We start from the raw sequence: 27,527 nt of genomic DNA on the forward strand, positions 1-27,527 counted from the left end.
ATATATGTAATAAAATTTATCTTATTGTATTGAAACTTACTGGATTGTATATTACAAACAAAGTACATATAATCGTGTAGAATAAAAATAACAAGAACAAAACAAACCAGTCAATTACATATACATATATGCAAAAGCTACAACCATATTCTATACACAAGAAAACTTATATGCTAATAACTTCACAATTCAAGTTTTGATAATCTTTCCATTTTCAATTGTTACCATATATATATATATATATATATATATATATATATATTTAAGAAACAATTGAACATATGATTTGGTGACCGAAAAAAAGTTGAAATTTTATGAAATAATTGTAATGGTTTATTACTTATTTATGATAAATTAGCAAAATTTAGTCGCTGGATCAAGGAAAGTGCATTTGTTATGATTAAAGAAGTTACATAATGTTGATTTATTTTCTCTTGGTTAAAATTTATTATTATTATTATTTTTATTTTATAACAAATATATATATATATATATATATATATGTTCTGATTGAATTAATTAACTAACCAACCAATATTTTACTATCCAATTTTAGTTTATATTATATTTTAAATTTGTAACTCAATTAAATAAGTTTCCATAAGTTTGTGACTATTATATGCATAAAAAATGGTAAATATTTTAAAATACATAATTGAAATAATTATTATTACGCTGTTGTTATTATTTTTATATTAGGTTACTCATATATTAAAATATATTAAAAAATAATTAGTTTATTGATATCGCAAATTAAAGATTGAATTTCACAAAGAAAATACTAACGGTTAATGTTGTTACTATAAGATTTTTTTTTTTTTTTTACATTCGAAAAAAGATAATTCCATCTCCCTTTCGTTTCATCTCGCCGTCTACACACGGGAAATCCCACCGTCAATCGTAACACACAGGGAAGCGCATTTTAGCGTTAGTGTCACCTGTCCAGCGCACGTTAGTCAACGTCAGTGCTTCCATTCTCGATACTCTTTCTCGTCTCTTTCCTTCGCCTTATCCTGCGCACCACTCCGTTCCCCTTTTTTCTTTTAGGGTTACGCTTCTTCTTCTTCTTCTACTTCATCTTCTTCTTCTTCTTCTCATGCTTCGTCCAAAAACTAGGGTTCCTTCGTTCTCGAAGTAGTCGCGTCGCACCACATGGATCACAGACCGAAATCGAAGGATTCACTCCCTTACTCCACTCTTTTCAATCTCGAGGTCCGTGCCAGTTATCTTCTTCGACGAAACCTTTGCGCTTCTTCTCACCGTTTCTGTCCTAATTACCTTTTCCGGGGTTTCTTATGATTTACTTGTGGAATTTATTTGAATTTAATTTTAACAGTTTGCATTTTCTTTTGAAAAAAGAAATTTGAGGATTTTGCTATTTTTTCTTCTGCTTTTTCTGACTGCATTGTTTTGTAGTCTTTGGTGAACTTTCAACTTCCACAACACGATGATGATTTTGATTATTATGGGAATAGTAGTCAGGATGAGAGCAGAGGCAGCCAAGGTAGACACTATTTCCATATATAATTTTTTTTTTTTTTTCTGTATGAGACACTATTACTTGAATTTTCACTATTGTATATATTACTGTTTGGCTAGTGAGTGGTTGTTTTGTTTGTTGGTTTGAGATTTGGGACTTGAATATAAGTGTGTTCTGTATCTTTGTGATACTTCCATGAGTAGGTGGGGGGATTACAAATCACAGTAATGGGAATGTGCATGGAAGGGAGGCGAGTTTGTTGAAGAAGAGGAGGTGGTCTCTGAACCGTGACAGTGAGGATAGGAGCGGTTTTTATGAGACACACATGACAGAGGACCGATATCGATCAATGTTGGGAGAGCATATTCAGAAATACAAGAGGAGGTTAAAGGATACAATGAGTAGTCCTGCCCAAAATCAAGCTGCTGTTCCACCTGTGAAAAGTAGCACAGGGTTGAAAGCTCGGAAGTCAGGGAATGAGCGCAGGGGAGCATTACATGCTGTGGAGACTACATCAGAATGGATGAATGATTCGAGTTCCCAGAAACCAGGAAACTACCGTGATGCAGATTTCACCCCACAATATGGCACTGCTGATAGGTTTGCCTCTTAATGGTGTTGAAGTTTTTGGAATCACGAATCATTGTTTAACTTGAATTTGCCTTGCGTTTGTGAACTACTTTCAGGATTATGTATGAACCTGCATCTTTGGATATTGGGGATGGAATCATTTACAAGATTCCTCCAATCTATGATAAGTTGGCTGCAGCTCTGAACCTCCCAAGCTTCTCAGATATCCATGTTGAGGATTTTTACTTAAAGGGCACCTTGGATTTGGGTTCATTGGCTGAAATGATGGCAGCTGATAAAAGATTTGGGAATAGAAACCGAGCCGGCATGGGTGAAGCATTACCCCAATATGAATCACTACAGGCACGGCTGAAGATCATGGGAGCTTCAAATTCTGCTCATAAATTCAGTCTGAAAGTGTCTGATGCTGATTTGAATTCCTCAATTCCAGAGGGGGCAGCGGGAAGCATAAGGCGATCTATTTTGTCCGAGGGTGGTGTATTGCAGGTTTATTATGTGAAGGTTTTGGAGAAAGGTGACACCTATGAGGTATCTATCATATATTATGAATATGTTTTTCCCTTTACACTCTCCGTCTATTTCTTTTTATCATTTAGCTTTGTTTTGGATTGTTTTAGATCATTGAAAGAAGCCTACCTAAGAAACAAAAAGTGAAAAAAGATCCTGCTTTGATAGAGAAGGAGGAAATAGAACGATGTGGTAAGATTTGGGTAAATATTGTCAGAAGGGACATACCAAAGCATCATAGGAACTTCACTACTTTTCATCGAAAGCAGCTCATTGATGCCAAGAGAGTCTCAGAGACTTGTCAAAGAGAGGCACGGTCCCTTATTTCACTTCTTTAATACATTTTCTGTTTGTTATATTTTTGTGTTGATTTGTGGTATACCTTGAGTGTTGCTGTCTAGTAAAGATTTTGATGGTAGGCTTTCTACATGACACTTTGTCTACACTAACTTATCTGGACCTTTTGCTCTTTCAGGTTAGAATGAAAGTTAGTAGATCCCTTAAATGGACGAGGGCTGCCGGAATGCGCACCCGGAAACTAGCTAGAGACATGTTGCTGTTCTGGAAACGAATAGATAAAGAGATGGTATATTTTAATTCCTTCCTGAAATTTATTGATTTTACGATGCTGAATATTGAACACTGGAAGCACATGGGTGTCAAGAGATAATATTTTAGTCTGATTGTGGGAACTTTTGTGTGTCATGATGGCTGCATACCTGCCTTGCACACTACCTTCACCTTTGAGGATAGGATTTTGTGGATGATAGTCAAGACTAGTTTTTACCCAATTGTGTATCTCTGCTTGTAATTGAGAGATGCGTGTTTTTGTCTAATGGATAATAATAGTCTTGTAGTCTCTTGCCATTGGAATGATGTCACTGTATTTTACATGTAGTGGTAATGATTGTTGAAGGTGGCAGTATTGTACACTTCTTTCAAACCAAATTATTTAATTTTGGCTCTAAGATACTGAATTTAGATGTTTTTGGTTCATCTGAGATACAGAAGATGAATTGGGATGTTTTTCAATAGATATCAATCAGACCACGTTGTTGGTCTTGACACTTGATATAAAATGGGTGGTCCATTTGGTGGAGACATGCAGATATGGCAACATTTACCTGTATTTATTTTTCGAATCCTAATATGTTGTGCTAGTGTACATTTGTAACTCGTACATTAGACTTGGATTTGCTGTAAATATTTTATTTCTTTATTTGGCAGGCAGAAGTAAGGAAGAGGGAGGAAAAAGAAGCTGCAGAAGCTTTGAGACGCGAACAGGAGCTACGAGAGGCAAAGAGGCAACAACAAAGGCTTAACTTTCTTATACAACAAACTGAGCTGTACAGTCACTTTATGCAGAACAAGTCAAACTTGATACCTTCAGAAACTTTACCCACAGTAGATGAAGATGCAAATGACCAAGATGCAATGATTGATGACTCTTCAGATGCTAAGCCTGATGAGGAGGAAGATCCTGAAGAGGCTGAATTGAAGAAGGAAGCTTTGAAGGCTGCACAAGAAGCAGTTTTTAAGCAGAGAAGTTTGACAAGTGCTTTTGACACTGAATGCTTGAGGCTGCGCCAAGCTGGTGAAACAGATTCACTTCCACCAGATGTTGCTGGAGCGAGTAATATTGATTTGCAAACCCCGTGAGTTTCTTCTCTCTTTATCTGTTGCCATTTAAATGTACTTCTAAAGTGCATGTACATTTAACTGTACATGCAAATTTTTCTTGATGTTCATTTGGATAATATTAGGTATGTGTTAAGCATTATTGTATTCATTTGAATTGAGGTTTTGAATTGTTGTGTTGCAGCTCTACCATGCCGGTGGCATCCACAGTTCGGACACCTGAATTGTTTAAAGGGGTTCTTAAAGAATATCAGCTAAAGGGTCTTCAGTGGCTTGTAAATTGTTACGAACAGGTTCGACCAATCCTTAATAAAGTATGATTTATTTCATTTGGTTGTGAATTTGAAGGATTTTGGTTACTTTCAGGGTTTAAATGGTATTCTAGCAGATGAAATGGGACTTGGAAAGACTATTCAGGCCATGGCATTCTTGGCCCATTTAGCTGAGGTAGCTATTCACCACCTTTTTTCTGTACATTTTTGTGACTTTATTGTAACCTTGTCCTTATCAGGAAAAAAACATATGGGGACCTTTTCTGGTTGTTGCACCTGCTTCAGTATTAAATAATTGGAATGAGGAACTTGAACGCTTCTGCCCGGAACTGAAAAGACTTCCGTACTGGGGCGGACTCTCAGAGCGGACAGTACTTAGGAAAAGTATTAACCCAAAGGATCTTTACCGTAGGTAATGTTAATTTCTTATGCCGAAATTTACCAATCTTTAATTTAAAAATTGAAATCTGAAAATAAAAGCTGGTGTAAAACTGCAAAATAGTTTGTAAATTTTGAAGTTCATTAAAATTTGAGCTTTATGGAATGGGTGATATTTTGTGATTGACATGGAATAATGGTTCTCACTTTTAAGTTATTGTTAAAAAAACAATTGGTTTTTAACAAGGTAAAAAAAAAAAGGATGTCAATGGTGAAATTCCTTTTTATTTTAGTAAGTATAATCATCTTGTTTTTCAACCTTTGGGACTGTGTGATTGATCTAATCTATATTTTGTCCCTCATCTACCATTATAAGCTCCATTTTAATTTATTTGCTTGGTCTTTAATTTTCATTTTTTTTGTATTGTAATTGTTTTACCAGGGAAGCTAAATTTCACATTCTCATCACAAGCTACCAGCTATTAGTATCTGATGAGAAGTATTTTCGTCGAGTAAAATGGCAGTATATGGTTTTAGATGAAGCCCAGGCAATCAAAAGTTCGACAAGGTTTGTTGATATCTTGTTTCTGTGGTGCATTAGTTAGTGAAATCTATTGTTAATTGATCATTATTCCATCCTTTTAACCGAAAAATAGATCTGATTAATTGTTTTATATTTTGCATTTTTAGGGATTGTATCTTCACCAGTTTTGCATGTATTGTGTTGATTATGTAGTCAGTGAAGAAGTTATATTAACATCTTATGATTTCCCCTTTAATTTTCTTTTATTTCACAGTATAAGATGGAAGACACTTCTCAGTTTTAATTGTCGGAATCGCCTACTGCTGACTGGTACCCCCATTCAGAATAACATGGCTGAGTTATGGGCTCTTCTTCACTTCATCATGCCAACTTTATTTGACAGCCATGAGCAGTTTAATGAGTGGTTTTCTAAAGGGTATATATTCCACCTTAAAGTCCTTGGATATGTTAGGTAGTTATTTAACTATGGTCTAACAATCTTTTATGATCTACCCATGTCAGAATTGAGAACCATGCCGAACATGGAGGTACTTTGAATGAGCACCAACTTAATCGATTGGTAAGTTTCTTGTTGATTGCACTACGAAATGACCAGGACGTGTATTATAATTTACATTATACTGGATTTTTTGTACAAGAAATTTTATGGGCATTTAAATAGCCTATTTTTTGGAATGTAGGTTAATTGCTTGGTGTTTCACAATAGGGGAAGTTGTTGGTGCCATTCATCAAGTTCTTATTTTAATTGTTGTAGGAATTGTATGTTATATTCACAACTTATAGAATTCTGTCTGGATATAATAATTAAAATTACAACAAGATTTGTTATGTGGTGACTATTATTTTATTATTGTGCTCACTGCCTCTCATTAACTTATTTTTTTATCATTTTAAATCCTTATCTTAGAGCTCTAATTATTGCTTCTCCTCACAGCATTCGATTCTAAAGCCTTTCATGCTGCGGCGTGTTAAAAAGGATGTGGTTTCTGAGCTGACAAGAAAAACTGAGGTTACTGTGCACTGTAAGCTCAGTTCTCGGCAGCAGGCTTTTTATCAAGCAATTAAGAACAAGATCTCTCTTTCCGAATTGTTTGACAGTAATCGTGGGCAGCTCAATGAGAAGAGAATTCTGAATTTAATGAACATTGTTATTCAACTAAGGAAGGTAGACAATCCATAATATTTCTGGCTTTCTTTTCTTTTGTTCATAATTTTTATTGTGAGTTTTGTATTAATTCATTTTGAAATAAGGATTGCTTTTCCACCAAGAGAGCCTGTAAAAAATATTGCTCTTTGCACATATGATAGGTTTGCAACCATCCAGAGTTGTTTGAAAGGAGCGAGGGAAGCACATACCTTTACTTTGCAGAGATTCCGAATTCCCTTCCACCTCCTCCATTTGGGGAATTGGAGGATATTTATTATTCTGGTGGTCACAACCCCATATCATATGAGGTATTTCCTCATCATGCTTTATTCATTATGCCAAAACTTTCAATTTTATTTGGTTGTGTTTTGTACTGCTTAAACTATCCTTGATGCTATAGTAGTTTAGACCAAAAAAGCTAATGTGATCCATGAATACATGCAAGTTCGTTTAGGACTCTGGACAATGTTGAAATGTTGCAGTTCAGTTTCCTATTCATTTAGAAGGCTACCAATTAAAATTTTAGTGTGTTTTGTAGTTTATACACTTGAGTTGGTAACTTTTATGGTCTATAATAAGTGGTTGTTGTAAAGAAGGTTTTCAATGGTATTGGAGACTGTAACACTGACACTTGTTGACTCAAGGTTGAGATTTGAGATGAACGAAAGAGGATATGGAAGGATAAAGTGATGCTATATCTTTTTAATGTGAGAGCTGATATATAGAAAGAAACAAATAATTTAAAACTGAGGGAAGATAGAGGGTCAATTAATGCTGTAACGAAAAGGTTAGTGGGTTCCATGTGTTTTGAGTTGCTGCCTTAATGGTAAAAATATGATATTGCATGGGACCTGTTGCATTTTTATTGTGAAAGGAAAGTATTTTCAATATTCCATGTCATGCTGATATTTGTTTTTCTTTGGATTAGGGCTTTTTCTTTTCCCTATTAAGTTGCTTCTCTACTATCTAATGTGAACTATGCTTCCTTTAATTCCTTTTACTGCTTTTGTCAATTTCCCTATGATCTTTCAGATGCCAAAACTTGTCTATGAAGAAATTGTACAAAGTTCAGAGATTTTTGGATCAGCTGTTGGTCGTGGTGTCTCCAGAGAATCTTTTCAGAAACATTTTAGTATTTTTAGACCAGAAAACGTTTTTCGATCTGTATTCTCAGAAGACACGTACAGTACAAGCGGAAACCTAGGTTTTACCCATTTGATGGATTTGTCTCCACAAGAGGTGATGTTTCTGGCTACTGCTTCTTTTGTGGAGCGACTACTATTTTCTATTACGAGATGGGAACGTAAATTCATTGATGAAGCTGTAAACTTTCTAACGGAGACCATAGATGATGATCCAGAATGTAGTTACCTTGGGAAAGAAAAAGTCAGAACGGTTACAAGAATGTTATTGGTGCCAACGAAATCCGAGGCTCAGTTTCTGCAGGAAAGATTGCAGACTGGACCCAGCCATGCTCCTTTTGAGGCCTTGATTGTCCCACATGAAGATAGGTTGTTATCAAACGCCAGGCTTGTTCACTCTGCTTACACATATATCCCACAAAGTAGAGCTCCTCCTGTATGTTATGTTTTTCTATTATCTGCTTTTCATTTATGATTTTCCAAAACTTGTTGCCTCGTTTTTAGTTCCTTTTTAAATAGAATGATAATTTATCATTGACCATTTTCTTCTTTTCGTTTTCATAGATTGGTCTTCACTGCTCAAATAGAAACTTCTACTATAAAATGATTGAAGAATTACATGATCCCACGGTTAAAAGGTTATTTGTGGGATTTGCACGTACATCTGATTATAATGGACCTAGAAAGCCGGATGCTCCTCACCATTTAATTCAAGAGATAGATTCTGAATTACCTGTTTCTCACCCTGCGCTTCAGTTAACACATAGCATTTTTGGAACTTCTCCACCAATGCGCAATTTTGACCCTTCGAAGTTGCTCACTGTAAGTGTTGTTTTTAGTTTTGTTGATTCCCTCGCTCATGGAATGTCCTCTCTTCTCTCAACCTTCATGTTGAATAGATAATCTAATTTACATAATTTTCATACAGGACTCCGGAAAGCTCCAAACACTTGATATATTATTAAAACGCTTAAGAGCAGGAAATCATCGTGTACTCTTGTTTGCTCAGATGACCAAAATGTTGAATATTTTGGAGGTACTTTCAACATTTCATAATGTTCAACTTATTGATATTGATTGTGTGCAAATAAATATAAAAATCCAGGATTGTATTTTCTGAGATGTCCAAATCAAAGATGTGAAACATGGTTAAATAATGAATGAACAAAATTAGTTCCTTACTGCTAGAACCCTTTAGCATGAGTTTATTTGCCTTAAATGTAGTGATTACTACTCAAATGAAATCGACATATGAGGAGACCTAGAAGTTGCATGTTTTGTGTGTATACATGTATGTTTTTGTTTTCCTGAAGGTATTAGATGAGTTCGGTTTAATTATGTTTTGAAGAAGTTGGGAACTTGGGATTTCTGGGTAAAGTTCAAATTTTCAGTGATTTGGAATTGGAAACCTTCCTGCCAAGACAGTATACAGAGAACGGGGCAAAATAAGTGTTCAACTTGTCTTTTTTTAACACTCTTTTCTATATATTCTGACTTGTAATTCAATCATATTCAGGACTACATGAACTATAGAAAATATAAATATTTTAGGCTTGATGGATCATCCACTATCCAGGATCGTAGAGATATGGTCAGAGACTTTCAGCATAGGTAATGTCTTCTAGTTTCTTTGTAATCTTTTCATATTGTATTCTAGTTCAACTATTGATCATTACTTATTTTATTATACGTATGTTTTTTAATATTTCTTATTAATTTGTTGCAGGAATGATATTTTTGTGTTCTTATTGAGTACAAGAGCTGGTGGGTTAGGTATCAACTTGACGGCTGCTGACACAGTCATATTTTATGAGAGTGATTGGAATCCAACATTGGATTTACAGGCAATGGACAGAGCTCATCGTTTGGGCCAGACAAAAGATGTTAGTTCCACCTCTCACACCAACTTCTCCCTCAAACTACTTGTTCTATGGATGTTCATGTTACATATTTTTTGTGAATATCAACAATTGGCCTCTAGATTTTCCTTCATTGCATATCTGGAATTGTAGCTTTGCCTTTCTCTGGATCATGCACCTTTTTCTTTCTCAGACATTAAAGCTATTCCTTTTTAGTTTGCAAGTGTTTAACTGATTTTAGATGCATTTTCGAACTTGCAGGTTACTGTTTACCGACTTATATGTAAAGAGACAGTTGAAGAGAAGATTCTTCTTAGAGCGAGTCAGAAAAGTACTGTGCAGAACCTTGTCATGACTGGTGGATCTGTCGGTGGTGATCTTTTAGCTCCCGAGGATGTTGTATCTTTGCTTCTAGATGATGCTCAGTTGGAGCAGAAGTTAAAGGAGATCCCTCTCCAGGTTGGTTGTGAATCTGGTTACCAGACTTCATTAGTTTACTATGTATTGAATATTCCTGACTAACTAAATGAAACAGCTTTTAGAAAAAGTTCTTTAAACCCTAGAACAATTTTGAAAAGTTTTCTGATTGTTTGACCTTGCCTATCCTGCCAGGTAAAGGATAAGCAAAAGAAAAAACAACCTATGAAAGGCATTAGGGTAAATGAAGATGGTGATGCATCACTGGAAGATCTAACAAGCTCTGCAGCTCAGGGTACTTCGGATTATGATGCTGCCGTGGATCCAGAGGGTTCAAAGTCCAGTAATAAAAAGGTATCATCATAAGACTTCAATGTATTTTCTGGAGAGGATTTGACCTCCAAAAGAAGGCTTTTTTGTTGTTGATGATGCTGATTGATTATATCTCTAATTTATTGGTTACAAAAATTCTAGATACTCATTTCCAGTTCGTTGCATGGTAAAGAAAATTGTTAATTTATATTGGAAGTTTGTAGTTTCTTATTGGAATGGAATGATCTGCTGCATGTGGTTGAGCATACTTTTGCTTGCTTTTATGTAAATCTTTTTGGCTGAAAAGAAATCGGAAAACTCCTCTGTGATAACAGTCCTTAGGGTAAGTTTCTTGACATTAAGTTTATCGATAAATTACTGTACTGTTGTTTGAAAATAAATTTAGTAGTCGAAGTGGGAAATTTCAGTGTTTTGTTTATGGAGATGTTGATTATGAGTCTGTTTACCTTTAGAGCAGAACAAGTATGCAATAATTTTGAAAGAGTAGTCTGTTTATATACAATGCACAAATGTCACAAAGTAACTATCCTTAAAACTAGTTAACCCATAACTCTTCACTGTACCATGACAGAAAAAAGATAGACAATTTATTTTCAATAAAACTAATTGACCATTTAATCGATCGTGGTACCCATAATGGTGGCTTCATACGCAACAGAACATCTCTTTCCAACACGGTGATTTTTTTAAAATCTCTTATACTTTTGCTAGTTTGATCATTTGTGTGAATTTTAGTGACTTGCATTTTTAGGTGTACTCATGTTCATGGAATCCAATTTTCTGTATTTTGAATGTTATGTGAATTTGGTAAACATAACAATGTCACTGTGCAGAGAAAAGCTGCCTCGGATAAGCCGAGGCCAAAGAATTCTCAAAAGATGAGTGAATTTAGTACTTCAGTCATGGACAGCGAATTGGATGATGTCGATCCAGTGGGTCAGAAACCCAAGAGACCGAAGAGGGCAAAGAAGAATGTGAACGCTGAAGATGCTTTTACTGGGACTGCTACCACTGTCTCAGAGCAGAGCCAATTTCCACCTCCACGTGATTTTAGTGTCGGAGGTTCTAAACCAGAATCAGGGCAAGACAACTAAAGATTTTGTAACTAATGTCTCTCATTTCCAGCCCTGTGGATTGACATTTTTGTGGATCAACAGTTTCTAGTTCCCAATTTCTTGGGTCTCGTCTAACTACAAATATTGGTGGCAAAGCTGAGTCAAGACAGAGGAAGGTGTATATCCTAGGTTCAGGTTGTATATAGTAGTCCTTAATGGTATACTCATAGTTTGTACAGATTGAGCCATCCTTACTCAACTTGATTTTTTGTGGCCACATCCAATATTTATTTCACATGAGTAATATACATTTTAATCTCTCTTGACCAAGAAGTGGTGGGATTCATCAAAGTTAGAAGCCGGTGATGGCTAAATGTTATGCTTCAAAAGCATCAGTGTAGGGATAATTTTTGTACTCCCATCTTTTACTATTTGCTTTACAAAAATATCAAACCTTGTGCAAATCATCTCATACAGTGAATGCTATCTTTAATTTTCCGTTCTATTAAATAATGCTATTAATCACCATTAATGCAACTGCAAGGCGTTTATGTGGAGGTGACTGGCCAATCTAATATAAGTTAAAAAAAAGATTGTATTGAGATTAATCATTAGTAGAGTTCTTTAAAATTATTAACAGCCTTCTATCATTTGTTCTCTAAACGTGGTAAAAAGAAATTGTTGCTTACAAATTCTTTGGAGTTGTCAGAAATTATTGAGCATGATGTTGGATGTGATAATATATGAAGGTGACAAATAAAATAACTAGAAGGATCATAACTGTGATTAAAGTATAAAGGGGTGGAGCATTAGCTAGCTTTTCTACATGTCAAGTGAGAAAAACCATAAAAGACAAAAAATTACAAAAAATATTTGGTACGTATTTACACATAGAAACCTTGATCCAATAGACTTGGATTCTTCCAACCGTTGCTAAAAGTATTTCTTCAACACAAAAAACCACACTAGTTAAAACCACGTAAGTTTCAATAAAATTTTGCATGACCTAGTTTCTTACCTGACCCAGCATAATGGTGGTAGATACATCATATAAATTTTTTACAATGAAATAGTATCAAAACCATTTTGTAAAATGAAGAGTTTTCAGTATTTGTATAGTTTAGGAACATCAGGTGTTGGTTGGCTTGTTTGTAATCTTGACCAATCTCTTACATTATAATATGTATTAGAGTTTCATAAACTCTTTCTTTTTTAAACAGAAAAATTTGATTAGATGCAATGCAAAGATTAAGACTGAAACCATAATCAGCAATGGTCCTTATCAAGTAATAATGTCTCCTAATTCATTTCTTATTGAGATTTATTGCCACCTAAGTAATTTGTGAATGCTATTTTTTTATTTATTTTGTTTGGATTCTCAACTGGTGCAAAGACAGAAATTTACCGTTAAAAACATGAAGAGAAACATCAAAGAGAAGACTTCATGATAATCTACAATGTTCTCGGTTGTGCATGATTGAAATTCAGCTAATTAAGTGCACAATATGGTCATTTTCCTACATATAAACGTTAATCAATATTCAATCTAGAAAAGTCCAAGTCCAAGATCATCTCCCAATAACAAAAAAAGCAAGCTACTATTTTAGTCTTTATTACATAACTATACTATTAATTTGCGAAATTTAATTTATTTAGTTATCTTAGTGTTTATCACTAATTTTGTTAGAGATTACAGAATAGTAGATTATTCACGTAAGAAAAACAATAACTTAAGGGTGTGTTCCTTTGTGTAGATGGATATGGGGGAGAGTGTGAAGATGAATTTGTGTAGATTTAGATGGATGGATATTTGTGTTTTTTTGAGTGGATTTAAAGGGTAAAATGAATGGATTTGGAGATATTTTTTATGAAAGTTAGTGAAAGATTTAATTGATGTGATAGATAAAATAAAGAATTATAATAGATAAAATTTTGTAATTACTAAAATACCCTTGATAAAAAACATTAAATAAATTTTAAATTAGTTAAAATATAAAATTTTTAAAACTATCACTTAATAAACTTTAATAAAAATTAATAAAAAATCAATTATTATATTATTATAATTATTTTTAAAAGATTATTATCATTCAATATAAATTATTTATTATTATTGTTAATTACTATATATTATTTATTATTATATATCTTATATTATTAATTATTATAAATCTATATTATTAATTATAATAATTATTACACAATATATATATATATATATATATATATATATATATATATATATATATATATATATATATATATATATATATATATATATATAACCGGTTACATCTTATATGTATAATAAAAATAATCATATATAATTATTAATAATATATATGTAAATTATAATTTAAGAATAATATATTTTATAATTATAAATATTTAAAATATTGTGAGAAGAAAAAGTTTTGAAACTGGTTAAAATTGTCAAAGTGTCTATTATCGTTACAAATCTTCTCATTTTGAAAGGATAAAAATTTAGTGAAATCTCGCAAATCCATCGATGCACATGTTTTTAAATCATCAGAAAGGAACATAAAAATTTTATAAATTCATCCGTGCAAATCAACGGATTTATACAATCTGCGCAAAAGAACACTGCATAAATATTGACGATTTATTTGATATGTTTCTATTAAGCTGGTTGCGTATACTTTGTCTCATATTCTAAATGGTCAATTCTAACATGAAGAACGTGTCTGATATATATATATATATATTTATGTTTTACCTAACAATTTTATTTTTTTATACAATGATTTCATTAATTTGACAACAACAATGCCATATACTGCCAGCTGTACATCTAGGCATGGCATTCACTCATCGCCACACAAAACCTATTGTTGTGGCGTCAAAAATTATACCTATGACATGAAATTTAATGTATTAAATAAAACATTATATTATAAAAAAAAATATTTTTATATTAAAAACATCAATAATTTAATGATTTTAGAGTTAAGTGTGACGCATTTTCATTTATTTATATTTTTTTACTAAAGATATGATAAAATGAATAAGGAGGTTAGATCTATTACAAGAATTATTCTATATTGTCTTAATTTGTTTTTCTAAGTTCCACTTAGTCACATAATTTTTAATACAATTTTGCAACTTCTACTCTGGCATAAACATTTTAACTAATTTTTTATTTGGTTGTTGATGTCTTAAGATAAAAAATAGTTTCACATTCTTATTTAAGACTGATATTATATTGCTATATTATAATGAGATGATCTTAAAATAATAAATTTATATATATATATATATATATATATATATATATATATATATATATATATATATATATATATATATAACTCTTATACAATGAATAAAGATATCTTAATGATATTTCAAGATATTTAAAATTAATTTTTTTCGATGCATATATTTAATTAAGATTTTTTTAATCAAAAAATGATGCTAAACATTATTATTATTATTATATATGTATTTTAACTAGGAGAATTTGCGTGTAGTTGTCGATGAATGAGACATGTGGCTCCTTTCCCTGCCAAATCTTATTATTAAACTTGTTAAAATAGATTGACATCAGACTACTAAATGTAATTTTCATAGTGCAATAATAATAATAATAATAATAATAATAATAATAATAATAATAATAATAATGATAATAATAATAATAATAATAACTTAATTATGCAAGACTTTTTTTATGAATTTACTTCACCTCCTTAATTAAAACAAGTTCTCTTTTATAATTTTCTTCATAAATGGACTCAGTTTCATTATACTTATAAGGTGTTGCTGATAAAAAAAATTGAACTAAATAATCCAACTTAGGTACGGTGTAACTAAGGGACACCTAATCTCTAACCTGACATAAACTTTCACATCAAAGAGTGATAATCACGTGAACATTAATTATGAATTGTTGCAAAATCAATCAATTGGATCACCTAAATAGTGCTTCAGAATTAGTTATACCTGAATCTAATTACATTAATCCACAACCTAAAACTCCTCCATCAAACAACAAATTCATGAAATCAAACTTAGGCAGAGACATAAAAAGCAGAACATTAAATGTTTGTCCCTTTACACAAAAAAGGACAAATGTATGACTACATGTCATGTTCAAAGATTGGGAAGGAGACTTTACATAAAAAATTGAGCAAAGTCATATATTAATTAATATTAATTACCGTTGGGGAAGTTGGCCTCACCCAAACACTTTTAATGCCAATAGATTCATGTGGGTGGCACCCTTTTCAACATCACTCCACATTAATACGAGACACCCAATTCAATCTTCATTACACTTTTTTTTTTTTAATCCATGTGACATGTTAAAAACGAAAAATATAGAATTTTATTTTTCTTCATTTAGAACTTTATTCAATGCACAAATTCACTTCTTTTACATGGATGATCTTTCTAATGAGGTCTCTCTAAATATGTTTTTTCCTCCATTGAATTTGAGACCTTACTTAGGAAGATTGAGTTTAGTTTTACTCATAGAACATTAAACATGCAATATTTTGTACTTTTTATAATGTTCTATCATTTTAATTACTTTAAAAAAATCAAATAATTTTATTTTTGTCCAATAAATTACCAATTTGAATGAAGGTGAAAGAAGAACTCTCATTAGAGTTGCCATATGCACCTTTGGATGTTATATATACAACCAACACAAATGAACTTATCAATGCTTGAAACATAAGAGATATTTCTAAAACGTTTGAACTTTTATGAAGAGAAGTGTTAATATTTAAAAACAACAACAAAACTTGGTCTAAGTACATTTTTTCGAAGTAGAGAATAAACTAAAAATGCATTTTGATCTGATTTCTATTACAAAATTGATTTTTTATATGTTGTTTGGTTTTAATTAGTGTCTAAATTCTACCGATAGAAAGGTAGAATCATACGCACAGTGGGGTCATGAGATAGATGAGTTGAAGTAACTCAACCCATGGGCGTAGGACCATAAATTTGCAGTTACCAGCACAAAGATTGGTTTTTTATTGGCACTAGCCGCGTCTTATAGTTGGGTAGATCAACTAACAAGAGACGGAGAAAACAAAGTTTTCTTCGTGTTTGGTTTTTTTCCCCATCCCTTATGCCAATTATTTTCGCTTCCCACGTGCCATTCTTGAGAACTAGAAGAAAGATTGAACATCACTACTTTATATGTATGTGTGTATGTAAGTAACCATGATGGTTCATGCATTGCATGCTTCAATTAATTTTAGAGTAGGATAGGCTTCATTTTCTGGTTAGAAATTTCGCTCAGACCAAAATTAATGTTCAGCTTTGGTCAAGCAACACCCACCAGAAGGATTTGATTTCCCATTGCTGTGTGTTTTGTTAACTCAATCTTGTGGTAGAAAGAAAAGTATTCATTGGTCGGTAAGGGGAAAGTGAGAGGCATAAAATTGAGGGAGGTTATATATACAAGAGTCTGAGTTTAGTTTGCAGACAGAGCTATTGAAGTTCATACTTCATTTGTAGTTGTTTTCTGCAAGACTTTGTTGGGGTTTTAGAGCATAATGGGAGTGGTTCATGATGCATACTCAAATGGAAGTGTTGGTGCTCAGAATTGTAATGGGGTGGAGGAAAAGCTTGATACTTTGAGGAGGCTGATTGGGAAGGGTGATGGTGACCCTTTGAGAATTGTGAGTGTTGGAGCTGGTGCTTGGGGCAGTGTGTTTGCAGCTTTGCTGCAAGATTCTTATGGTCAATTCAGGGACAAGATACAGATCAGGATATGGAGAAGAGCAGGAAGAGCAGTGGATAGAGGCACTGCAGAACATCTGTTTGAGGTCATAAACTCAAGGGAAGATGTGCTGAGAAGGTTGATAAGGCGTTGTGCATATCTGAAATATGTGGAGGCAAGGCTTGGTGATAGGACCCTTTATGCAGATGAGATTCTGAAAGATGGTTTTTGCTTGAACATGATTGATACCCCTCTTTGTCCTCTGAAGGTCGTCACAAACTTGCAGGAAGCTGTTTGGGATGCTGATATTGTGGTCAATGGTTTGCCTTCTACAGAAACACGTGAGATCTTTGAAGAGATTAGTAAGTATTGGAAGGAGAGGATCACAGTGCCTATAATTATCTCTTTGTCAAAGGGTATTGAGGCTGCATTGGAGCCTCTACCACATATTATTACTCCCACAAAGATGATTCACCAAGCAAGTAAGACCCTTTCTTTATCTCCTTTTACATGTTAACTTTTTGCCAGAAGTTCAACTTCGACCATAGATAAAACCAATTTACAAAATATATAAGTGAGTACTAATCTCACGTCGATTTTGTGAGGTTGAGTTAGACTTGAAGTTTATTTTTTATCACTCTTCTTCTCCATGCTGTTTTTGCTTCTTTCTAATGAGTAAAAATTAAGTATCCATCCACATCATGACTTTGCCAGAATAGAATAACCTGAAAAGTGTGATGATTACATTTTTGTCACTTGTGCTTCTTCTTCCCTCTTCTAATTTGTGCTCCTTTAGAGAGTTGAGGGAAATAAATTATTTAACTATCTATCATAAATGTAATCTATTAATGTTGTAATTGATTACATGAAACAAGTTTTACATTTGAGTATATTAGGTAAAAAGTGGTTCTGAGATAGGTTATTTTGGTTGACTTATTCAATAGAGCATTTTATGACAAATTTAGAAAGAGGGTAAGAAGAAGTTAGTTGAAGTAATTACAAAAAACGAACACATCTGTATAGTATAGTAACACCAATATTGTTTGCTATCAAGCAGATATAATCTTGAAGAAGAATATAATCCAAACATGCTTCATTATCAGTGAGAACTGAGCAATTTATGGGAATGAAATCATCTCATGAAATCTTGATGAGGAATAAAATAACTATAATGTTCAATTTTCCTTTTAAGTATGAAATGATTAAAAAATAACTATAATCTTTTAGTCCATATTGTTATAGTTAATCCTCCATGTTTGTACATATGAAAATTTATCAATAATCTTGGGAGTTGTTCTTGACTCAACCTTCCTGTACTCTCTTAACACATTCAATCTACAAAAATCTATCTTGTTCATATTCATGCCGAATTACATCTAGTTTTAACCAAGCAAAAAAGTTTCATGCTAGAGTTATTACTCCACATCCTTGTTTTCTAGCAGTTACTCTTTTCTTCCTTCAACTGATATTGTACTATCATAGGTCATAGCCTTCTTTCTTACTATGCAATAATGTTTAGTTCTTCACCCATTCACTACTCTCTGCACTTCAAACTTGACAGCTAGAGTACCAATGGAGAACATACTCTATCTTGGGGGTCCAAATATTGCCTCAGAAATCTACAACAAAGAGTATGCCAATGCAAGAATATGTGGAGCTGAGAAATGGAGAAAACCTCTGGCAAAGTTTCTTCGACAACCACAATTTATTGTCTGGGATAACAGTGACCTCGTCACACATGAGGTCATGGGTGGTTTGAAAAACGTCTATGCAATTGGAGCTGGTAAGTTTCTAAATAATTCTCATCACTTCACATCTAATATCAAACTAGAAGTAGTCCATATCATCATGTTGTCTACACTTGCTTTCTGATTTGCAATCTATATATATAAATCATGTTTTTCATTTTTAATGTTGTCAGGAATGGTAGCTGCCCTTACTAATGAGAGTGCCACAAGCAAATCTGTGTACTTTGCACACTGCACATCAGAAATGATATTCATCACTCACTTGTTGGCTGAAGAACCTGAGAAACTTGCAGGGCCCTTACTGGCTGACACTTATGTAACCTTGTTGAAAGGCCGTAACGCTTGGTATGGCCAGATGTTAGCCAAGGGTCAATTAAGACCAGACATGGGTGACAGCATCAGTGGCAAAGGAATGATTCAGGTATGTTTTGTATTTTTTTCTTGTTCTTGTTTCTTCCAAATCAATGCTACGTTCTTGAGGAGTTCCAATTGCATCTTTCAAATGTGAAAGTTCAATGATTATGCATTACAGAGAATTTAGCAGCATCCTGTGGCAAAAAACACAATTGTATTCATAGTTTAGTAGTAGTTGTTTGTTTTTAACTTATAAGGAAAAAACACAACAATGCTATGTAGCATTCAAAGGTTTATGTGGTCATTCTTAGATGGATGGATGAATATGATGTTACAAGTTTTACTTGACATAAGCCACACCAGATTTTGAACTAATATCATTCACATAAGAAATAGAAATCATCATCATCCTTGTGTATTCCTCCTTAGAGTCATGTTTCTTCCTTCAATCAAATTCCAATAACTAAACAAAATGCTTCCCTTCCATTTATAGGGTGTTTCTGCAGTTGAGGCATTCTTTGAACTTCTGAGCCAATCTAGCCTGAATGTGTTGCATCCTGAAGAAAACAAGCCTGTTGCTCCTGTAGAGCTTTGTCCCATTTTGAAGACACTCTACAAAATTTTGATATCAAGGTAAATATCCTGCAATACTTGACTCATGCCTGGGTTCTCTGTTGTTTACCTTATTATGCTTGTTAGCTTTAGACACTCTAATTCTGCGTACTGTATTTGCAAATCTTTCATCTTGCCAATTTACTAAATAAGTTTCTGTTGCTTCTGGTGCTTGATGTATTTCTCAGGGAACAGTCATCACAAGCTATTCTGAAAGCCTTGAGGGATGAAAATCTGAATGATCCTCGCGAACGAATTGAGATAGCACAAAGCCATGTTTTCTACAAGCCTTCACTTCTTGGACAATCCTAAGTGTTTACTCTTGAAAAAAACAAAAGTCCAGATCGTCTGCCGAGTTTTTGGTGTTTCTCCGTTGAACCTTCAAAATATACTAATATTAGTATTTTAAAAAAGTTTTTAATATATTTTAAAATATCAAAATTAGTGTTCATTAGAGTACTTTGAAGGTTCAGCAGAGTAATAGTGCAATGTATTGTTTTGTGAAGGATTTTGCTTTATAATGTTGCATGTACATATGTTAAAATATAAGCCACTGTGCAATTGTACTGATTACTCCCAAAAACACTACACACTACCTTACCCAACAAGAGTTTATCTTTATGTTGCAAATTTGGTAGAGAATTCACTAGTGCCTGATGGGAACTACAACATTGTGGACAGAATGAGAGAAACACTGTTTTTGGATTATTTTTTGTTTTTCATTAATGGAATGAATAAGTAGGGACTGAAAGGAATGAAACAAAGCTTCCGTTTTTCTTGTTTGGAAAAGAGTAGAACCAAATTATTTTATTATGTTTGTTTTCTTACGAAGTTACCCAATTTAGTTGGGACACAACCTTCATATATAAGTGGGATAGATCCAAGAATCCAATTCAACTATCTTCGTTTGAAAACCTGTCAGGTCCTTAAGCATTAGTGTTTTTGCTTATACCGTCCTTTTCTTTCCTTTGGAGATAATAGAGTCATGGAGCACCGACGATATAAGTTGCCTGAATAAGGCATGGCGATATCCAGGTAAGAATTTTGAAAATTGATGTTGTTGAAGAACATGGCTAGATCTGATTCCATTGGAATTTTAGATACTGACCTATTTTATTTTATTTAAAAATAATATTCACTAAAATTAATAATTCAATTATCAAAAACTTGCTCACATGTTTCTCAAAAAATCGATTCATGTAATTTTCAGTACAGTGACAATTATAATTACGAAAGGGATTAGTCTCGTTCTTCCTTTAGTCGGGAAAATTTCAAAGCAAAGATATTAAAACATCATTTGAGTCCATTGGTCTGTGGTCGAATACTCCAAAAACACAATGAACGAATTGATGTATCGAAAGTGATAAGGATTTCTCCCATTAAAATTGTTTTCTATGTACAAGAAAATATAAAAAAGAATTGGGGAAAAAGTAGAAACTGAATGGTGCACTTCATATTTCACGATGGATCTCAGCAGCACAGTGAATGGTGCACAACGTTAAGTTTTAAGTCTCCTATAGGAGTAACTAGCTTCAAGGAAGAAAACCTATACTTCCTTTCATTTACAAAGTACCCTAAGAATTCTATCTATAGGCTGTACAATATCCTATTGCAAAAACCATTTTTGATGCCTATCTATCATTCATGACTATGTCAGGATCCTATACCAAATTACAGGGAAGCCCTGGACCTAACCAACCAAGAGAAACCCAAACAAGTAAGGCAGAACAGAAATGGGTTAATACCAGTAAGTTCAGCAGCTACTCAGTCGCTGAGATAACTGTTCAACCAAATCTACTTTTCGAAGCTTATAGTACTTTCTTACATTGTGTTCCTTTCCCATGGCCCTCAAATCAGTCAATGACAAGCTATTCAAAGATGAGGTCTCATCATGGGAATCCACCAAGGAATGTGACTTGTGAGTACGAGGAGCTAACTTGCTTTTTTTGTCCATAGAAACCTCGTCCGAATTTGGTACGTCCAAATTAACACTTGAATTTTGAATGTCCACGGTGATAGGCAACTTTTTAACTCTTTTTTTCTTTTGTAATTCAGAAAATTTACTGTCGTAAAGAACAATAGCACGACCTTCACTCTCATGCTTGTCTGGTTGCACTGCCCCTTTAGTAATAATTTTCCGCTTCATTGACTCGTTTAAAATGGTAACATCAGTACAGGATTTGGATCTTCGCTGCCTCTTGCTTGATACAGCTATGGATGCAGTTGGAATAACTTCCGTACAACTGTCAAATGGTTCTCCGGAAGAAAATGCCTCTAGTTCCAGTTCCTGCTTTTCCGAAGCTTTAAGCTTTGAAGGGAAACTCATGTTGGACTTTCTGAGGTTAGTAGTAAGTTGGGATTTAAGGTCTTGTTCATGTTCTTCCCCTTTATCTTCATCTACATCCATCAGTTGTAACCCAGCATACAATGAACTCTTGGTATGCATCCCTAGCAGTGAAATCAATGCAGAATTTTCAGCATTAATAAGGGGTGGTGTTTTCAATGTTGAGCACTAGTCCAGAATTATTACCGTTGCTATCTTTAACGGAGCAAAATTCTGTATCAGTGATACATAATGTTTTAGGATAAACAACTTGTAAAGGGAAATTCAGGGAGTTCAAATCTTCGTCCGGAGCAACCTTGGGTTCTTTCTTGCAGTCTCTCTGTGCAGCTTTTGGAGAAAAATCACATGGCTCTTTGTCTAAATTAGATTTTGCTCGTTTTTGTCGTTGTGAAGTATCTAATATGGAATGTGGACCCGTTTTCTTTCCATTGATGTCAATTGCAGGTCTAAATTCATCCGGGCTAACATCTTTTTCTCTGACAAGTTCATTTTCTTTCTGCACAATTTAAGAAGAATATGCACTAAAAACCTTGTCTAAAATGCTAACTGATACATATAAGTTTAAATTCATTAGAAGGAGAACAGCACTTCCTGCACCTTGGCTTCACTTTTGGCCGAAATCAAATCCAACATTTGACCTGTATTTGTATTAATGAGCTGGCTTTTTCTGACTTCATTTCCAGCAACTTGATCATCAAATGTTTCTGATAATTTCATACCACCAGAGTGGCAGGATGCAAGGATAATGCCCCCCAAACCAGGATTTCTAACAAGTGTTTCTTCAGACAATTCCTTAAAAGAAAAAAAAAAAAAAAACTATTCAAATTTATCATGCGTAAAAATGGATACCAAGGTTAGACCTAAAAAAAATGGTAAAAATAAAGCAATACGGATTGTCATCGCATGCTCAATGTACAGTCAGAAACCTGCTATCAGCCTACCACTTACTGGGATTTACTCCATATACCTTAGGTTTCAATGCCAAACAAGTTCACACTGTCATATGTATCCCTTCTTAAAAGCTCCTTAAAAGTTAAAGCTCTAAAGAAAAGCTTAAAAATAAAAAGCTGTTTGACAATGACAGTCTAAAAGCTCCTTTGAAACAAAACCTTTTTCTTTGTCCTATATTGATTAGTTCAACATGAGAAGGAGGCTTAAGTGTGAAGCTGTTTAAAAGCTACTTACTTACTCCCCTTTTCTCTTATAGAAAATAATGTCGTTAATTTTTAAGAGTTATCCTCTAAATGTGTTTGGTACAGCTCCTTACAAAGAATCACTGCACATTATGTTAAACTTGTACGATTAAAAGCAATTGCATATGAAATGTCAAGCAATCAATCATCACACGAATAGATAAATAATTATTCTTAAACAATGTCTATTACACGTTCCATATACTAAAAAAAAAAAAAAAAAAGCATTGGTGTAGCAATTAACAATTTAAAAGAATTGTTTTTTAATTCGATTAAGGCATGCAGGAATAAAAAAAATGTTTTTAAATTAAATTCAGTAACATCTTTCTCTACCTCAATCTTTTCAGGATTATCTGACTTCTTTTGAAGCTCCAAAAGAAGTTCCAAGCTTCCATGGAGATCTTTTCCTTCCTCCTTAATGATCATATTAGAATCAACGGTGCTAGAATCTTTGTCTGGTGCATGTTCAGTAACATTCACAACTGGACTCAAGACATTCACATCTAGATACTGTTGTCAAATCGAAAACCAATTGTTAACAGTTAAATACTTATACTACCACAAGATACACAAAAAAAGAGACGGGAGTAAAATATATTTCTTAAATAGCAAGCAGGGGATAAATTAATATGTATTGCTCGATTATCCAGTAAATGCAGGACCGAGAAAATTCATCCTTAAATTAAAAATTACAGTTGTACAATGCATAATTTATTATATATAGTAGTATAAATTAAAATCAATAGTATGAAAGTCAAATGATCCTGCATAAATATTTGAATAATAGAAATTAGCAATATATGGCAGTGTCTCATGCTTCCAAAGAGCCAACTACTTTTAATCTTCCCTCTACCTTCTCTCACAGCTCCTAATACAAGTAGATGAACTTTCAAGAGGCATAAAGGGTTCATAGATCAGTCAATATCCACAACTTCAATAATTACTTTGAAGCTTCTGTCTTTGATTAGACTCTAAAAGACCAGTTAGGTTTTCTGCATCTTCCTGGGTAAGACCATTCTTAAAACATTCACAGGCTTATTCTTGTAAAGGACAAAACACCAAACATCATCAACCAAGCTTATTGAATTATTGTAGGAACAAAATTGTTCTGAGACTGAAGTCCTAAGATAAACTACTTAGATTTAGATTCCAGAAGGGTTCGTTGCATTAGGTGTCTTATTTATTAGTAGTATCCTGTATAACCTCTTTTGATATGCATATAATTTTTCATGCTTATGCGTAGTTTAAAAGGGACTTGGGAATGTTTGGTTCCCAAAACATATTCTGTTTTCATTTTTTAATCATAAAAATGCCATCTTATTTTCATATTTTCAAAATTTTACGAGAGAAAAATTAAAAACAATATTTAATTTTACTGATTTTGTAATGCTATATCTCCTACAGTATCTGGAACCTTTTAAACCGTTCAATATTATCTTTATCTAGTAAGTAACAAGAACTAATAGAAATATTTTGCAAAAAAATTTAGAATTGTCCTCTTTATTTCATTCACTTTTCCGAAAAATTATTGCAGAAAATGCTTTACAGATCAAATTAACCCTTAAGTCTCTCCCTCTGCTACCAAAAAAGAAAAAAACTTTAGAAGATAAACTGTTCACGGTAAAGCTTTTAACTATCAACAGAAACTCAAAGCCAAAGACTACATATCATTTTGCAGGGAAAATATTAAAGACAATAATCCCTAATATGGCTGGCGAATACCCAGTTTGCATGTAAAACTGGTAAATGTAGCAGCCTCTTTCTCAATCATCAGAATAAAACAATTGAATTCCATACAGGATTCCAAATTCCAAACCTGGGCTAGTATTTCATGAAGTGTCCCAGCAGGTTCACTATCTAGCAGTAACTGCACTTCAGCCTCATCAGCACAATCATTCTTTAAAGTCCTGATCGCCACATCAAGCTGGTTGATTCTCTCACTGAGAACACCACAGCATATATCAGGCCATTTTTCATGCTCAAAACAGGCCAACTCTTTCTGAAGTAACAAGAGATCTCTTTCAAGTTCCTCAATCTCAGTATCCGCCTTGGTGACCAATATTCTCAAAACCCGAATACAGGATTCCATGTTCAACGCGTCCTCCTCTATAACATCTACAAAATTAACAGAAAGCCAGAGTAAAAACAACACAAGGAGAACACAAAAACTGCACAGCGTCAGGGAGTAAGAAACAATGATTACCTGGGCCACACCCAAAGTAGAAGTCACATTCATGTTGCGGTGACCAGTAATTACTACCAGTTGCATCTGATCAAAGTAAATAAATAAATTATCCCAGTACCAGTAATTACTACCAGTTGCATCTGATCAAAGTAAATAAATAAATTATCCCAGTAATTACTACCAGTCGCAGAGTAAATAAATAAATTATACGTCGAAAGCAATTTGATTTGTTCGAATAAACCTGTCGTCCCCCAATCATTTACAGGAAACAAGGGAATAAGAGGGGATCAAGTTACCATGTATTACTCCTGGTGAAGTTACCCCTTCAAAAGCTCCACAACTCTATACTAAATTTTATTAATTCAATCCAATAAATTAAAAAATTGACTTCATTACACTGTGTCCCAAAGTTTCCACAGAACTTTGTCCGACTCTGAAAAATCACCACAACTGAGACAATTTTGTGGTTACTTTTCCTTTAACTTGTGTAGTGATTTTTGCTTTAAATTATTAAGACAGACTACTTTTCCTCAAGATAAAGACAAATTGCAAATATTTTTTGGAAATTAGGTTCAAAATTTGCAGAAAAAAACATACGACCAACGAATTTGGGAAATTGAGGGCAAATAGTGCAATTAAGCCTTAAAATTTTCATTGATTATATGAAATCAACGATTTTTCATTAAATTCTAAATCTATTCGATACCTCATTAAATAAATTCAAGATATAATATGCAACACTTTTTAAAAATATAAGTAAATGTTAAATTTAAGATTACATAACCACAAAGACCTGTATGCATAAAAAAAAAAAAAAAAATCAGCTGATAGATTAATATAATCTAATAAAATAAATACACGGAGTCATTAAAGAAATTCGTCACAAAAAATTAAAACAAGCCCTTTTCACAGAATGATTCTAACGCCACATTCAGATAACTTATCAACCAATAAAACGATCAATTAATTACATCACAGATACCAGCACTACAAACTAATGCGCATAGCAATAGAAAGAGGGAGAAACAGAAACCTTGGTCATACGTCGAACTCCACAGATCCCACTCCATGAACAGCAAGTCCCTATAACCTGAAGAAAATTTGATTCCTTTAAGAGGTGGCATTGAAGAAAACAAAAAGCAGGGTCCTCAGAAGCGGAATGGTAAGAAATAAATTAGACAACATGCAAGCACAGAAATTGAAGGAAGAAATGCTATAATAATGAAACGAACATGCGGTTGTTTTCGTTACTAGTGCTGTTGAGTTGGAACGACGAAGGCATCAGTGGCGTGGAAGGAGGGTAGGGGATTGGAAGAAGAGAAAGAGTGAGAGAGGAATTTAAAAGGGGTGGAATTAGTGCTTACCAACCACGCTAAGTGCATGGCATTAATTGATAATGAATGAAGAGAGAAGGAAGCATTAAGAATGATCGTCACATCACACACCGCAACGCACTCTCTCTCCGCATCCACCGAGTCACGCTCATAAATGCAATGCAGCTATGAAAACGAAGGTGCCAAAAGGGGACAAAACCAGAGTAAATCGGTAGAGTGCAAAACGAGGAACCGCATTTTGACTTCACCTGGAAAACGAGTCCGCGAAATGCGACGAAAGTGAATGAACACCTAGGGTTTCGCAATCCCCATAAATTCAGAGCCTCGCCATAGATAAAAGCAGCCGAAGAAGAGATTGGAGTGTGTGATTCTCTGTGCGTGCGCCTTCTGTGCAGCAAAAAAGCTGCAACTGAAAATGAAAGCGGTGAGAGAGGGTTATCTTGTAAATTCTCGGACTGTGACGTGGGCCCAGCCTTGGGTGGGCCCCTGTGTTGACTGGGCCCGTGATGGGCCGTCAATTTTTTTTCAGGTGCTATTTTTATCGGCTAACCGGTCTCTAATAGGGTCCACACGTCTATTTATTTTTCTATTACATGCAGAAAAAATATTATATTTTAAATATATTATATTTATTTTTCATAAGATATAATATTAAAAATTATTTTATTTAAAATAAAATTGTTATCATTGTTCAAT

General features: G+C 33.6%; 3 protein-coding genes across 7 annotated transcripts; 2 read left to right on the forward strand and 1 right to left on the reverse strand.

Annotated features, from left to right (window-relative positions):
- The first annotated feature begins 897 nt into the window (after positions 1-897).
- On the forward strand, positions 898-11,827 carry LOC114189016 (chromatin-remodeling ATPase INO80). Its single transcript, XM_028077749.1, has 23 exons — positions 898-1,212; positions 1,417-1,504; positions 1,684-2,080; positions 2,167-2,599; positions 2,689-2,889; positions 3,054-3,164; positions 3,806-4,233; positions 4,401-4,509; positions 4,583-4,663; positions 4,728-4,900; positions 5,309-5,434; positions 5,664-5,825; positions 5,912-5,969; positions 6,345-6,575; positions 6,719-6,865; positions 7,590-8,135; positions 8,264-8,521; positions 8,628-8,735; positions 9,216-9,310; positions 9,426-9,582; positions 9,820-10,017; positions 10,171-10,329; positions 11,142-11,827. The coding sequence occupies exons 1-23, from the start codon at positions 1,153-1,155 to the stop codon at positions 11,400-11,402; spliced, it is 4,587 nt and encodes a 1,528-aa protein (XP_027933550.1). The 5' UTR covers positions 898-1,152; the 3' UTR covers positions 11,403-11,827.
- Positions 11,828-16,350: 4,523 nt separating this feature from the next.
- Positions 16,351-20,455, forward strand: LOC114178031 (glycerol-3-phosphate dehydrogenase [NAD(+)] GPDHC1, cytosolic). Its single transcript, XM_028063744.1, has 5 exons — positions 16,351-17,543; positions 18,623-18,844; positions 18,983-19,230; positions 19,657-19,796; positions 19,964-20,455. The coding sequence occupies exons 1-5, from the start codon at positions 16,895-16,897 to the stop codon at positions 20,085-20,087; spliced, it is 1,383 nt and encodes a 460-aa protein (XP_027919545.1). The 5' UTR covers positions 16,351-16,894; the 3' UTR covers positions 20,088-20,455.
- Positions 20,456-21,186: 731 nt separating this feature from the next.
- Positions 21,187-27,229, reverse strand: LOC114173899. Of its 5 annotated transcripts, none has more exons than XM_028058682.1 (8): positions 27,080-27,229; positions 26,531-26,587; positions 25,516-25,581; positions 25,129-25,427; positions 23,646-23,822; positions 22,717-22,911; positions 22,306-22,615; positions 21,187-22,223 (listed from the first exon to the last, which is right to left on the reverse strand). In XM_028058682.1, the coding sequence occupies exons 2-8, from the start codon at positions 26,565-26,567 to the stop codon at positions 21,529-21,531; spliced, it is 1,779 nt and encodes a 592-aa protein (XP_027914483.1). In that variant the 5' UTR covers positions 26,568-26,587; positions 27,080-27,229; the 3' UTR covers positions 21,187-21,528. The 5 variants fall into 5 exon arrangements, with proteins under 5 accessions (XP_027914483.1, XP_027914565.1, XP_027914407.1 ...); XM_028058764.1 differs by lacking the exon at positions 27,080-27,229 and adding an exon at positions 26,862-27,069; XM_028058606.1 differs by lacking the exon at positions 27,080-27,229 and adding an exon at positions 26,730-26,848.
- Between the last annotated feature and the right edge of the window lie 298 nt (positions 27,230-27,527).

This window comes from Vigna unguiculata, chromosome 1 (assembly GCF_004118075.2).
Source record: "Vigna unguiculata cultivar IT97K-499-35 chromosome 1, ASM411807v1, whole genome shotgun sequence".
NCBI lineage: Eukaryota > Viridiplantae > Streptophyta > Magnoliopsida > Fabales > Fabaceae > Vigna > Vigna unguiculata.